At 47.4% G+C, this 15,430-nt stretch overlaps 1 protein-coding gene across 1 annotated transcript; it reads left to right on the forward strand.

Moving 5' to 3' along the window:
* Positions 1-767: 767 nt before the first annotated feature.
* Positions 768-10,561, forward strand: LOC149329408 (uncharacterized). The gene is made up of 3 exons (XM_089562209.1): positions 768-1,137; positions 3,194-4,482; positions 10,183-10,561. The coding sequence occupies exons 1-3, from the start codon at positions 772-774 to the stop codon at positions 10,559-10,561; spliced, it is 2,034 nt and encodes a 677-aa protein (XP_089418335.1). The 5' UTR covers positions 768-771.
* The last annotated feature ends 4,869 nt before the right edge of the window (positions 10,562-15,430 follow it).

Below are 15,430 nucleotides of genomic sequence, written 5' to 3' on the forward strand. Positions count from 1 at the left end.
GCACGAATGGAGCCGCAATGTCAAGAAGCCGCTTTGCTTCTATAGAGACGCAGGCTAATGACAGCGGCGCTATCACCGGCTCGTCCGCCATGTCGTACTGCCGCCGCGCCACCTATAGGAGCTGGAATGGTTGAATACTCTGTACAGTCCTCTCATCACTCCGACTGTCTTGGAAAACCTCGGTCAGTCGAACGCAATGAACGTTGACTCTGACTTCCCGAGCATTCCTGCGTAGTCTGCACGAATTCCGGGCATTGCTTCTTGGATGTGGTTCAGTAGGATTTCTTACGGATGAGATAAACAAGTTTGCTGCAGTATGGCCGCAGCTGGCACAAGAGAGGGTTAATTGGAGAAATATGCAAAAGGCCTTTGTACATCAATGAACATCGGCAGGCTTTTGATGCTGATTGTTCATGTTCTTTTTACCGGACATCTACTAGGCCCTCGATACAACCCATAGCAGGGCAGCTAGGGTGGAAATCTGTGCTTTAAGAGGGCGGGCAAGCCCTGAAAACACCTCCTGCCAGGACAGAAAATCTCTTAAAGCCAAAAGTAGAACCGGACCTCATGTGATCTTCATCTTCGCCACAAAAGAAAAAAAAAGTTCGACTCAGAAAACAATTTGAGCCCTCTCGTGCGCTTCTTTCTTGTCGCAAGTTCTCTGTTTGAAGCTCTGCCCATGGAGAGCACGAGCCTTACAGCCGCCATCTCGAGCAAGAAGAGCACGGGCTTCTGCAAGCCCGTGTTCCGAAGAAGGAGAAGGCAGACACGATGCAGCATCAGCCCACAGGAGAAGACTTTCTGTCGCCCCTTGGCGGCGGTCGCACGGCAACCCGGACTTTCGGCCTGCACAGCAAAGCACTGTGGTATTCCGGTATCTGCCTTGGCTGCGCCTGCGGGATCTTCGTGGCCATAGCTATCAGCGCGCTGGTGTGGTTCGCGATCCAGTGGACAGCCGAGCAGCAGCACGACGGCACGAGTGGCAACGACAAGCCGTTTTGCTGTCCCAACGAAGCAGCCACGCTGTTCTACGTCATCGACCACACACAGAAACCCTGCAAAGATTTCTTCGCGTACGTCTGCAAGCACGCCCTTGACGACGGCTTTGTTGAGAGCGACGTGGCCAGCGACATGCTGGTGAGTTTGTACTGAGATATGTGGGAGGATTACGCAGTAGTATCTGTGATAGAATCCAGTTAGGCGGCAGTGAAAATAGAACCCGGAAATTCTCGGCACATATTCTGTCCTACGCACTTTTTGTGCGCTCTGCTTTTTGGCTGATGTGCCTTCTTGGAGGTATTCATGCCGTGACCCATCTGACGAAAGTCACGCTAATTAGACTGCTAAACAGGCAATCGGCGCAACAAATACCTCGATCTTTCTGGCTTTCTTCAAGTTCTCAGGAATGAATGTTTTGATCACTTCAGTGCACAGTCCGGCCTTGTGCAGGTTATTGAATGGGTGGAAGCCGGAAACTGTTAGATTTATTTGTCCATGTACATCTAGAGATACTTGTCGAGATCATTTCTGCTGACATTGCCAGCGACAAATTCTTTGCCAGAATTTCAACACAGTGTGATTTGTTTACAAAAATGTTTTAGTAGTACAGATTGACAAAATCTTTCACTAGGTGAGTGCACGCAGATGCGTGTTTCTGGCATGGGAGTGAACTGTTATGTTCACCTAAGAAACCATAACTTTTATGTCAGAGTTAGAAGGACTCGGAACAGTGATATGCCTAGACCTACACTACTCGGAATGGCGCACGACCTTTTATAAGACAGCGACTTTTGGGCTGAAATCAATACCATCACCCTTACTAAAGGTTCCTTTTCTTATTGCCTGGAATAGGAGGTTGTAAAATTGGACATCCTTCGACGGGTGTCGAATCTTATCCTTGCGTTGCTTTTTACGTTGTGTGTGACCTAATCATGAGAGTGTCTACGAACGTCACCCTCGTCCTTAGCGGCGGACGTAGTGCGTCCTGTGTTATTGCGAGTGTCACGTGGAACGGGATCGAATGGTGAGGATGGAAGCTGTGCAAGAACCCTCTGATGCTACATGTGGCATGAAGACTGCAAAAACCGAGGCCCTTGTTAACCTACTGACCAGAGAACGATAGGGAAATGAGGGGCTCGATACGACATACAAATGAAGAAAGCCACTAGTCCTTGAAACCAAGGAAAGCATAGGGTAACACTTTCTAGTTTTGAAGCCGGAAACCTTTAATGCCTCATCGTTGTAAGCAGGAGTTGTCGACAGAAATGTCACGCTTTTCAATTGGTCCAAACGGTCGTGACGTCACAGTGCGCCAATTTCAAATGGGGCCAATTGAACTTTGGCTAGTAGCCATGCAACCAATTAAAGGGATCGTATAGTGATGCTCCAAGCAAGTGGGACTGAGTTTAGTTAATTGCTTAATTACCCAAGTAGCCTAACTAACCTTTCGGGTCAGTTCAGATAAATAAACAAAACAGAGTAGGAAATTGGTCGAGTTCGGGAATCGAACCCCGGTCTCCGGAGTGCGAGACGAGCATGCTAACCACTCCGCCATGCCAGCTCGATGGTTTGGAATGAACAAAGCCGCGTCTAGTGAATACGGTATCTTCGTTCACTCCCATCTTCCTCCCTTCCCGTTACGTCGAAGTTTAGGTGTCCACCGAGATTTGCTAGACAAATACATTTCCTTTCTTCAAAAACCAATTTACCGACGAACAAGCCGTAGAACCGAACGGGCGATGGCGTTCTGCGGATTTCCTGGCACCGTTGCAGGATGCTGTCGCGTTTCACTTTTAGAGGCGAAGCCTAACATCTTAACAACGCTTCAGTGACACAAGCAGCAACACCGCGCTTAAGGCTTTCGCCTCACCGCTTTTTAGGTGAACAAAGTGCCCCCCTGAATTTTTTATTTGTGGCGTTGATCAATGGGAAATCAATAATGCAATCACTTCATAGCTTAAAGGTAATTGACTGGAAAGTCCAAGAAAAAACCTCATACTGCCCGTAGGATTCCAGCCGACGACTGAACCGAGGGCGAAGAAGATTTTAGTCCAAGATCGAAGGAAAGAACACTGGCGTCTGAGTCCCGTAACGCTACCTAAAAGAGAGCAGTTCCGCTTACAACGAAGCTGGAGATGATTAGCACATTGGTGAATAAACTATTGTTTGTGTCATCGCGGACTTCTGTTTGCAGGCGGATGTTCGATCCAGCATCATCAAGGGTACCAAGAACTACGGCAGTCAGTCTGCGGCAGCGCTCCATGCCCTATTCCAATCATGCATCCAGGAGATATGGCAGCAGGATATGCGATCCGAGAGTGCTGTAGCCGCCGTTGTGCAAATTGTCAACTACACCAGGCGAATGAGTGGCGCAGACCTGCTTCGTTTTGCGCTTGCGACTCGTAAGTGCTACCAACTGTCGTTCTTCTTCGTGATACGTCATGGCCCTGCTAGCCTAGCAACGTGGATCACATTCGACAGGGTGACACTCCGGGTAACCGACTACAAGGAGTACTGCGACGCTTCGTGCAGCGCCATCGCTCTCTCCACCCTTAACGCCCACTTTGGCACGAACTACACCGACGAGGAGATGTCCCAGTGGGAAGAGAAATTTCCGCCTGCTGAGTCGAAGTTAGAAGCGGCGTCTTTGGCGGAGATTTCGGAAGCTTTCGGTGACCTGGAAGTTGCGAAGTTCAAGGATATATTGCGGGAGTTTCTTATTGACACTGACCAGCTGAAAACACTTCGCGTTGCCTCCAAGGCGAGACTCCTTGCAGACATACGGCTCCTAACCGACCCACGAAACCAGCCTATGTCATTGTGCTTCATGCTGTTTGTTGTCGCTTTGAACGCCATGCGCTACGTTCTAAGGAACATGCCGGTAAATTCCCCAACAATGATTAGTGAGATGATCTGTCAGTCACACGTGTTTCGAACCGGCCAACTATGGCGCCTCACGTACGTGGCAGCTCTTGCAACTCCCGCCAAAGACCGCCAGTTGCACAACATCTTCGAGGCCACGCGACGTAGGTTCGTGGAATACCCCCCAATCCTGCGCCTGGTCGCGGCCGGGAATGACACGAATCGCTTCCGGGAATTGGTCGGCAATATGTCTCTCATGCTACCTGGTGACCTCGCCTTCCGGGAGCCCGCCGTTCCGATTATGTCCGCGCAGGGCTTCGTCCGGAATTTATTCCTTGCGCTGAAGTTCGAGTTCGACACCAAAAAGGAGAAGGCGCGACAAGGCGTTCCCCGGATTAGAGACGACAGCGAGAACAGGGTTGTTAACCGCATGTTCTTTGTGAACGAGACCACCCTCTACATGTCGTCCCCGGGGTACGGTTGGCTGAGTTCGGGCACCATGGACCCGCTGCTCGCCGACGCATCCGTGATTGCAAGTCGTATGGCAGCCCTGCTGTGGACCAAAGTGGCCGAGTGGAAGGGCTGGTCTGGAGAAACGAAGGCAGCGTTCGAATCTCACAGGTGACATATGCCGAAATGCCGCCGCTAATGCCGCAAATAAGATACACGCCCCTTTCGGTTATGGTCGAGTGAGAACACTGACTTCGCTGTTTGCGTAGTCTCCAGAGGAAAATGACTACAGATGATTTCTAAATATAATTTCATAATTATTATATTTACTTAGTTCCGCTGGAGAGTTATGTTAAGAAGGCGCTCATATACTACTTTATATTTACAGCGTCTATGCCTGCAAGGCATAAACGCTAAAGAGGAGACTGCTAAAGAGTTAACTACGGAAGAAAATAATAAAAACAAATTTGTCAAATTGTAGAAAATTATAACTTGTTCACACCTTATATTGCATACAACGTTTCAAGACACTAAGAGGTCAATAATCATAGCAACCTAACACGGAATTTGTTTACAGTTCTTGGACGTGCTTTGGATAAATAAATTGCGAATATACACTTAGAAAACCGCGGACTAGGGCCAACATATGCGTGTAGTAAATTCCCCTCATGCGCAAGCGTTCTTAGTGAAAGAGAGTAAGGGTTTATAAAATTAGTGTATCTTACATATTGCCACCACCCATGCAGCGTGTTTATACCGCTGTTTGCAGTCATCAGAGAGCAGGGGAATTATGTTAACTAGTAAGATGTTCAAACAAAATGTAATAGAAAAATTTTTAGCTCGTGAGGCGACTGGTTACAATTAGAAATTTGTAGCCGACCGGCAGTTAATGGCTATGCCTCTGTTAGTAATTTGTAGAAACTGATTACCAAGAGAGTGATGCCAAAGTTAATTTTCTACATATGAAGCAGTTTTTTGTAAAAACCGCGGCCTTTCGACGTGCCGTGATGCGAAGTCTGTCAATCACGTCACTTCGAGCCACACATGTTGAGTGCAGCAGAAAGGACTGCAGTGAGGACCTGAGAGAGCACGTTATGTGTTACGTGGCCCACAGAGTGACGCATTGCTATGGACATCGTTTCACGGCGCGCGCTTCTCGAAAAGGATGGCCAAAATTCGTTTCGCATCAGCGCCGAGCGAAGGCGCGTTTTCGGAATTGTAGATAGCGATATGGTTGTTGCTAACGCCTGGCTACAAATCTCGGACTGCAATCAAGGACCTAACCTAAAAATACATTTATTTAAAATTTCGTTAACCAGTTGATATCTCAAAAAGGCTTTTTTCATGTTCGCTTAAGCAATAAGAACATGAGAGGCCTCACTGCGCAGCCTGTCACGATGATGAATCTTACGAGACTCGCAGCCGTGCAGTGTTCTGACAGGTGCAAGAGGTGTTAGGCCAGAGTTGGGTTTAATGCCTGATACACTCGATGTACTATTGTAGTTGGAAACTATTAGGCGTACCTTCGTATTCTGGATCTTTTCTAATAGTTTAAAAAGCCAACCCCCTGACACCACATCGACGATGCGTAGTCTCTTTGTTTTTCAGTCCATCCTAAATTGTTATTATCCAGTTCTACTTCAAAGAGTATAATTAACAAAAGCCAATGGGATACTTCGTCGACCAATTGGTGAAATCTAAGATGATAATCTGCGCGATGCAACAAAGATCTAGATTTGCATTTGTGCAGACAAATTAACAGAAAATCGCATCTCGCTAGAGTATGTTTTACGGAAACCATGTTGGGCGTGATGCCCAATTAATTTGGCTAAAAAAAAAATCGGCGTCTCAGAAAATTTCGCGCTCTAAAATCTTGCACAATCGTTATGAGCCTCACCTCATCCACTGAAAAATGTAATGACCTGTAATAACCCCTCGATTCACCGTCTAGACCAGCTCAAGCCATCTCATCTTCGCAAACTTCTAAATTTTAGCCATCGGTATTATTACCCTCTCATGCACCCTCTTACACTTGCCCTCCCTTGAAGTCTACTCCCTTGCGTTAACGAAGAAGCGGTTGCCTTTCCTTCTCAATACATTTTGGAGTGCGCCAATAATCAAAATTTCTAATAGCGAATCGAGTATCCTGATATTCCATTGATGTAACTAATCAAATAGTGCGTAATGAGAATTAAATGAAAGATTTGTTTCGAATACACTGCGAAATTTACGGACAGTTAGCGAAAAATTACGATGAACTTTAGCGGCTGAAGTGGTGAAAGGCGAAAGCCTGAGTGCTGCATTCTACTACGCGATTGTTCAGTGCAAATTTTGTTGGTGCATGAATTAACTGCCAATTAATGACGCTTAAGCTTCGCCTTTAGGAGTGGAACGCGACAGCGTGTTGTAGCGCTGCTACGGAGTCCAAGGAATGCCACCACCCGTTCGGTGCGATGCGTTGCCCTTTGAACGCAACGCTTTTTGAGGAAAGGAAATGGGGCTGTAATTCTCTGTCATCTCGGTGGACACCTGAGCCGCACCGTACAGGAAGGGAGGAAGTGTGAGTGAAAGAAGAAAGAGGGGCCGTAATGAAGAAAATGAAAATTGTAATGAAGAAAATGAACAAATACGCCATGCTCGTCGGTAAATTGGTTTTTGAGGAAAGGAAATGTATCTATCTCTCATATCTCAGTGGGCGCCTAAACCTCGCTGTAACGGGAAGCGAGGAAGATGGGAGTGAACGAAGACACCGTATTCACTAGACGCACCTTTGTTCATTCCAAACCATCGAGCTGGCATGGCGGATGGTTTGGAATGAACAAAGCATCGAGCTGGCATGGCGGAACGCACATTTAAAAAAAAGAATTCATCTGACTCCACATTCCGTTCGCTATCTCACTGCGCTGCCATTTGTTGATGAACCCCTGGGCATGTTCTTTCTGATTGGACTGCACTGCCTCTGGAAAACCCGCATGATGGACAGACACTGTGAACATGTTGTGTCTACAAAGGATCACTTCAGTCGAATGGTTGTTCATCTAAAAGACGTGTATGCCCAGACTGAGTACGAACCGGAGTGGCACTCACTATTAGTGATGTGCTCTGCATTGCCCCTTTTCTAGTGCATGGTCTTTTGAATATGTATTGTTTACCACTGTTTTCATAATGGCTTGTATATAGTTCATGTACATAGAACATTACATCACTGTAATAAATACCATGTTGAAGAAAAAAAAACTGGCATGGCGGAGTGGTAGCGTGCTCGACTCGCACTCCGGAGACCGGGGTTCGATTCCCAAGCTCAGCCGATTTCCTACTCGGTTTTATTTATTTATCTGCTCTGACTAGAAAGGTTAATTAGACTAATTGGTTAAGTAAAACAATTAACTAAACTCAATCAAACTTAGAGCATCACTATACGATTCCTTTAATTGGTTCCATGGTTAGTAGCCAAAGTGCAATTCGCCCCGTTTGAAATTCGCGCAGTGTGACGTCACGACCGTTACGACCAATTTAAAAGCGTGACATGTCTGTCGACAGCTCCTGCTTACAACGATGACGCATTAAAGGCTTCCGCCTTAATAAGGGGCAGCAAGTTAGGATAGGCACGCCTTGGGTTTCTTGAACGACTGTTGCTACCGGGAGTAGTCTCTGCGGGTAGAAAGACTCTGCCCCGGAAAGGCAGTCTATTGGTGTGGCGGCTTTCGCAATGCTTATACCTGTGGCCTTCAGTACTGGGCGACACAACGAGTCTCGGCGAGGTCTAAGCCGTCATAGAATTAATAGAATGAAATGTAATTCTAAGCCGTCATGTAATAGACAGGAAAATTACACTAGTCTGGACACCAGCGCATGCATCCCTGCCTGGTAATGAGGCAGCCCACGAGTTCGCCCGAGGCTTTTCCTTCCGGGCGGACCCGAGCGAGGTGGTCTTTACAGACAGGGATCGCATGGTGACCTACAGAGAAATTACTCAACACTATCGTTTGGAACGAGCTAGACTTCCTCCAGCGGATAGATCCTTGTCCAGATACCAAGCCATCAACTGGCACCGGTTGCAAACTTACACCTTTCCAAACCCGGCCCTCTGGAGTCTTATGCCCCAGGGAAATTTTCAGAAAAATGCGCAAACTGCGAACATAGGGCCACCTTGGACCACATACTATGGGAATGTCCTCATGCCCCCCGGGAGGGACGAGGTATAAACACAAAAGATTAATGGGAGACCTTACTACTGAGCTCCGACCCGGCGACTCAGTTACAACTCGTCCGACTGGCCGAAGCCGCCGCCGAGAGTCAGGACCTTTCGGCCGTCGTCTAGGCGGGTAGCCTTCTGGCTACCCTCTTTCTGTTGGACATTAAAAGTTTTCCTATCTATGTATCTATCTATCTATCTATCTCGGCGAGGTTTAGCAAGATTTGCCCTCATGGCCACCCTTGTTGTCCATGGCCAATAACTCTTGTCCCTCACATAGACTGCGATGTGGCGCTGGTTTTTTCGCGGTCGTCATCAGTATAAAAAGTGATTTTTTCAACAAAGATTAAAAGACGGTCATACATTTAACATGCTTGCCCATTATGACGTGCGTCAGTGGTGCTGAGTTTCGCGTTTTTCGACAGCTGCATCTTTAGCTTCAATAGACTGTCCATAGGCCAAAGAAATAAGGCAGTTGCACGGTTTACTCAACATATAGTCTACAGAATGTCTATACACAAAAGGAAAAGTCTAATGTAAGGCTAGATAGTCTATAAAAGTGTATTAAAAGTCGATAGATCATTTTTTAAGGGCGGGACTCAGGAGAACCCAGCAGAACGGTACCAGTGAATGCGAAATATGTTTGGTTTGGTTTTATTGATGGGGGTTTAGCGCCCAAAAGGGACTCGGGCAATGAATAGCCCCGTAGTGCAGGGCAGCGAACATTTCGACCACCTGGGGTTCTTTAATTAACGTGCAGTGACATCGCACAGTACACGGGCCTCTAGAATTTCGCCTTCATCGAAACTCAGCCGTCGCGGCTGGGATCGAACCCGCGTCTTTCGAGTCAGCAGTCGAGCGCCGTAAACACTGAGCCACCGCGGCGAGGCCATCAGTTATAGCTCCACATTGTGCACTTCGACGGTCGCAATCATTCTCTTTGTAGGAATATCGGTTTGGTCTGGTTTATTGGGGTTGAACGCCCCAAAGCGACTCACGCTATCGGAGAAGTATTTTAAATAGTAATTCAGATATTTGGTTCTTAATCTGTTCGGCTCTGTCACTTTTCGATTCGTATTTGATTCGGCAGTTAACTTCACTGTCTTCATGCGATCAGTTTCGAAAGATTACTATTAGCACACCCCCAATTTCATGCCCTGACCATGGCTTTTTTTTTTGTTGCGAAAGCAACACTAAGCTAGCCGCCGAACCATTTCACGCAGCCCTGGAAAGAACAAGCTGCGCATGCGCGAGGAGCGGGTGACGTCACACGGCGCACAGCTGGCATGACGGGGCCTCCGACGGAGCAATAAGGAAGGGTGTCAGGCAATAAGGAAGGGTGTCATTCCAGGGAAACACTATCTTGCCAATACTGTTCACCGCCTGTTTACAAGAGGTATTCAGAGGTTTGTGTTGGAAGCAGGTGGGGTTAGGAGTTAATGGAAAATACCGTTGTAGCCTGCGATTTGCTGATGGCATTGGCTTGCTAAGTCGCTAAGTCGCTTATTCAAGATGCTTAACCAACTAGCCCGCCAAAACGTGCTACCGCAGTGCCCGTAGTCAGGCTGGTGAGCATGAATTAGTGTACAATTTTTTAATTGACAACGACATACGCAAATCTTAAATACGGGAGTTTTGTTTCCTGTTCATAAGTTCTGACAATTCTTTTCACGCAGGCAGTGCCTTCTCCGCAGATCAGTCCACGTCAGCTTCATGAGTGGGGATTCACTGGTGGGGCTCAAGCACGGGCTGCAAATCGCTGCCATTGTCGGAGCTGCAGGCACCGCCCCTGCAGATGACGTCACACCAGCGGCTCCGAGAGCGAGCTGGTACAATATTCAATACGTATGGAGCCTCTACCGGATGTCCGAAGCACAATTCTTCTACGCACGCTTTGCGTATTTCCGCTGCAGCAGCGCCGCCTACTTCGCTAAGCCTTTGGTTACCGAGCTCATAAGAGGCAACGCTGACTTTGAGGCCGCATTCCAGTGCCCGCCGAGCAACGATTCAAATGAAATCAGCGACTGCATGAACCTTACAGTGCCACGTAGTTAATGCACTGTGCAGTGAAAGGACCCGTGTGAAGGTGCAACGCGCATATTCACCTTTTATATTTTGTATGTGCGCTCGACACATAATTTGTTTCTTCTATCAGGGAGGCTCTTGCAGTTGATAACCCGGTTGATATGCGATCATTCAAAGATAGGCATCAGGAATCAAGTGAATACCCAGCTGTTCTCAGTAGCTTATTCATCATGCTTAAGCTTACTTAGTTCTGTACCTTTCAGATTCACCTCTCGCTTCTATCTGATGTAAAGTTATGCATGCATAGAAAATATGAATCGAATATTTTTCTCGCAAGGAGCTTTTCTACTCCTGTGATCGTTGACGTAACTGGCCTGCTTACCTCGCCAAGCACTGGACTCAGTGTAGGAGTATGCAAGTTTTGAAAGAGATTTGTGCACGAAAATTGAAATAGCGTACAAACAGACCCCAAATGTGTCATCGTTTGCCTAATTAAACATTCTGTTGCACTGCGTTTTAGCTTTCATCTGTTATTCACCTACGCCAAAGTCAAAAGTACAGTTTTCACGACTGGAATATCCGCGTGCGGTCACCGTTTTCCGCATTCATGGGTCTACCAGCGCCGTCGCAAAGAACTCGAGGCGGTCGAAATTTCCGCAGCCCTTCCCCATGGCGTCCCTCATAGCCTGAGTCACTTTGGCAGTTTGAACCCCAATAAATCATATACCATACATTTGAGCAGTAAGAAGTAAACTTGTTCCTGTTATTGGTAACATGGCTACCCGCGCTCACTTATACAGGCCAATGTCGGAGGTGCTGCTTACTGTAAACTGTGGCTTTGAAAAGAGCATTTGTCACTTATACGAATGAGTCCTATAGCGCACTGTTCCCACCACCACCTTTTTCTGTCCGGAACATGTACTGAAAATGATGTTTTATTATTATGCTTCCACCATGTGGAGTTCAGCATGAATCCGAGCACAGTTGTTTATTGCGTGCTCCATCGCAGTCATCGATACCGAGGGAAGGAAGCCTAGGGTAAAATAAGTGGTTTGGTTTGGTTTATTGGGGTTTAACGTCCCGAAGCAACTCAGGCTATGAGGGACGCCGTAGTGAAGGGATCCGGAAATTTCGACCACCTGGGGATCTTTGACGTGCACTGACATCGCACAGTACACGGGCCTCTAGAATTTCGCCTCCATCGAAATTCAGCCGCCGCGCCCGGGATCGAACCCGCGTCTTTCGGGCCAGCAACCGAGCGCCGTAAACACTGAGCCACCGCGGCGGGGCTAAAATAAGTGGATTCTTAGGTTACCTTACGAGTGGAGTGCGATTGCGTTGGATTTCACAACCGTCCCAGCTTCTATTGCAACTTCTGTTGCAACTTCTGTGCGTGTTTGCGATTCGTTTGTTATTTTTGTCCAACAGCAATATTCGGGTAGCTTGCGGCAGTAGTATATTGTCACGTAGTGGTGACTGCAGTCAAGTGAGCAGGAAAAGAATGGCTCTTTACTTTGGGTGACTTGCGCCCGCAAAGGACAGAATGAGTCGGCGGTGGCGTAGCAACAGGCGAGCTCGGCGGTCGTCGAAAAGAACGCCCGCCGCTCTCGGCCATGCTCAATTTGTAGCTGATAGCGAAATTTCGAGATAAAGCTTGGAAAGTTACTCGAACATTCTGGAACAGCGTAGAAAGGGCTCCAGCTGCACGCGATCAATCGAGATGAATTTGGTCGCTTCTTGGATGAGAAACAACGCGATAAAGCGGCGTGCCAGCAGCTTTCTAGAATGAACAAACATTACAAAGATTCGCGGCAATACACTGGAATATTTTCATTGCAGCCAAAAATCCTAAGTTCCTGCAAAGTGGCGCTCATTCCTTAAGAACTGTATCATGCGTGTCTGTTTTTTGAAAGCAGGCCCTACCGCGCCGCTTTCGGGGCTCTCCAGGGCGCTCATGTTTTCCTTGCCGAGAACCTTGCTGCCAAATGCCAGCTTCAGGGACGGAATCAAACTTATCGTGGTTGAAATATTTACGCCTGCCGATAGGAAGTCGGCCGCATTAATCAGATTCCTAACGGCGTAGACTGCGTAGATTTGTGGCAGTTGTATTGGATTGCACAACATTTATTGCGTCGAGAGCAGGTTGCAGGAGACCCATACGAGATGGCCGCTAGCTCAAGGCTGGCGGCGACCTTATTGGCCCGCTCGATTGCCCGTACTTGAACCTTGGGGCCCGAGCTTTGCCAGGTCGGCCTCCCACCTGTCGGGAGAAGGGAGCTGTATCAACTCTGCAGGAGAAAACTTCCTCCAACCTTCCTTCCCTCCCTTACGGCGCGGTACGGGTGTCCACCGAAATATGAGGTAATTACTGCGTCATTTCCTTCCCTCAAAATCCAACCTTCAATTTTTCATTGAGAGAGTTGTGGGGTGCGCGCAGAATGTGTTCACGAATCCTCCCAACATCCCTCTCTTCCATCCCACAGCCCGCACGCTGCGTGAAGACGAAGAAGGTGTCGCGAGGTACAGTGGTAACGTGATCAGATTTCGTTTATGCGCACAGAAAGACGACACAATAAGACAAGGTAGACAGGACGGAGCGCCTTGTCTACCTTGTCTTATTGTGTCGTCTTTCTGTGCGCATAAACGAAATCTGAGTATGAACTAACTAGCCCCACAACGCATATTACTCTAACGTGATCACACGTGGTCATTGAACGAATCCACGTGGGGTTCGCAGTGGGACCAGAGTAACTTTGCTATGCTGTAAAAGTAATTGTTAACGAAATGTTTGCTGCCTACCATAGCCCCCGCCGCGTTTGCTTAGTGGTTAAGGCACTCGTCTACTGAGCCGGAGTTCCCCGGTTCGAATGAGACCCCGGAGGAAGCACTTCGATGGAGGCGAAACGCAAAAGGTGCCCGCGTGCTGCGCGATGTTATTTTTGCGAAGCCCTTCACTACGGCTTTCCTCAAAGCCTGAGTCGCTTTCCCTAAACCATAAACACTATTAGCATTCCTCCACACCGCTTGACAGCAACTTTGACAAATGTCCCGTGCTCCGGTCTACAATATAGCGTGACAACACATCCTTGATGAAATTTTGCTGTCGACCACGCCCGCCGAGCCAGCGTCCATACGTAACAAGCAATGCACACCTCTCAATGAACAGCACTCCATGGTCGGGATAGGCGATAACAAAGAAGAATAAAAAAGTAAACGTAATCCATCCCAGAACGCAAGTGGGTGTTTCCGGAGGCGCAAAGAAAACCGAGTTCACACGGCGCTAACGCATAGTTCTATTTCTGCCTTAATTGACGGGATAACTTATACTCCTGGCCGTGCACATCTACCTTGCAACACAAGAAAGCCACTAGACAGCTCTCGAGTAGCAGCTTACCATCACGGGTTTAGCACCGAATGGCTTTTCACGCGTTAAGAACAAATAGACGCACAGACATAAGCGCCATTCCGCTGCTTGTAACGCAGCTTACAAACGAGGATAAGAAGCTTGTCGCTGCGCAGGTAATCTGTTCTGCACACACAGCTCGTCCTACAGTGGCTTAAGAGACCACATTAGTGCAATATAATTGTGTAGGCTTACCGTGAGTGGACGATTAAATTGGATTTTGATCGAAAGTAATCAACGTAATCCACGGGAGAAGACGCCGATGACTTCCACACGCGCGCACACAGTTGATTGCAGCCCGAATTATTTTCCGCCGTTTCGCAGTAAAATGGCTAAAACGTGAAACAGAAACTCAATTCATGGTCGTGTCTTTACCATTCGCACCCTTGCTGTGTGTAGCGTGTTCTGCTATCCAAGACCACAGAGGGCAATTCATTTATATACTGAAATTTTTCACTCGTGCTTTAAAAAGAGCATGTTTTCACGAAAAAGAAATAAAACTTTAATATTTTGGTCCATACGCGCCGCATTCCCCACCGAATAGTATGTGGCACGCTTTCAAATAATTTAAAAATTATAAAGCATAAACATCTGTGTGTGTGTGTTTGTGTTTAGGAAACTGGTACGGGCGACATTCGGGCGTCATCGGCTCCGAAGCAGAATGTGTACGGGGAGGAATGAACAAATACTGCCTTTTTGATTGTTGCGTCACAGGACTTTTCCACGTGAATAGAAATGGCAAAGGTATAAATGGCAGATGCTAATTACGCATAGGACCGTACTCTTTGAGGCTCTTCTAAAGGTGTTCCTAAGAGATGGGCACATCCTTGATTTCTCACACCCGCCTTTCGCCCTTTATAGGGGAAATATTAAGGCTGCTATAGACTTTAGTCTATAGATAACTTATTGCCTACCTATAGACGAATGGAAACTAAGGCCGTCATAGACTTTAAAGATAGAATATCAACCATCCATCGACAAAACGAAATTAAGGCGGTTATAGACTTTAGTCTTTATATAGACTATGGCTGTTCATTGGCAAAAAAGTTAAAGTGGTTAGAGAGTTTAGTTTGCATACACCCTATAGACTGTCTATAGACAAAAGGTTGGTTTAGGTTTATGGGGTTTAACGTCCCAAAGCGACTAAGGCTATGAGAGACGCCGTAGTGGAGGGCTCCGGAAATTTCGACTGACTGGGGTTCTTTAACGTGCACTGACATCGCACAGTACATGGGCCTCTAGAAGTTCTCTTGCTCCAAAGAAATTCAACCGCCGCGGCCGGGATCGAACCCGCGTCTTTCGGGTCAGCAGCCGAGCACCATAACCACTGAGCCACCGGGGCGGCACTATAGACAAAAGGAAAAGGCTAAAGGATGGCTAGAGAGTCTATAAAAGTGCATTCAATGTCGACAGACTATTTTTATAAAGGCGGGAATATGGAGAACCAGGGAGAGCGTCATCAGTGACTGCCGAATATATTTGGTTTGGCTTGGTTT

The sequence above is a fragment of the Amblyomma mixtum genome, chromosome 9 (genome assembly GCF_055824585.1).
Source record: "Amblyomma mixtum isolate Tamu chromosome 9, ASM5582458v1, whole genome shotgun sequence".
NCBI lineage: Eukaryota > Metazoa > Arthropoda > Arachnida > Ixodida > Ixodidae > Amblyomma > Amblyomma mixtum.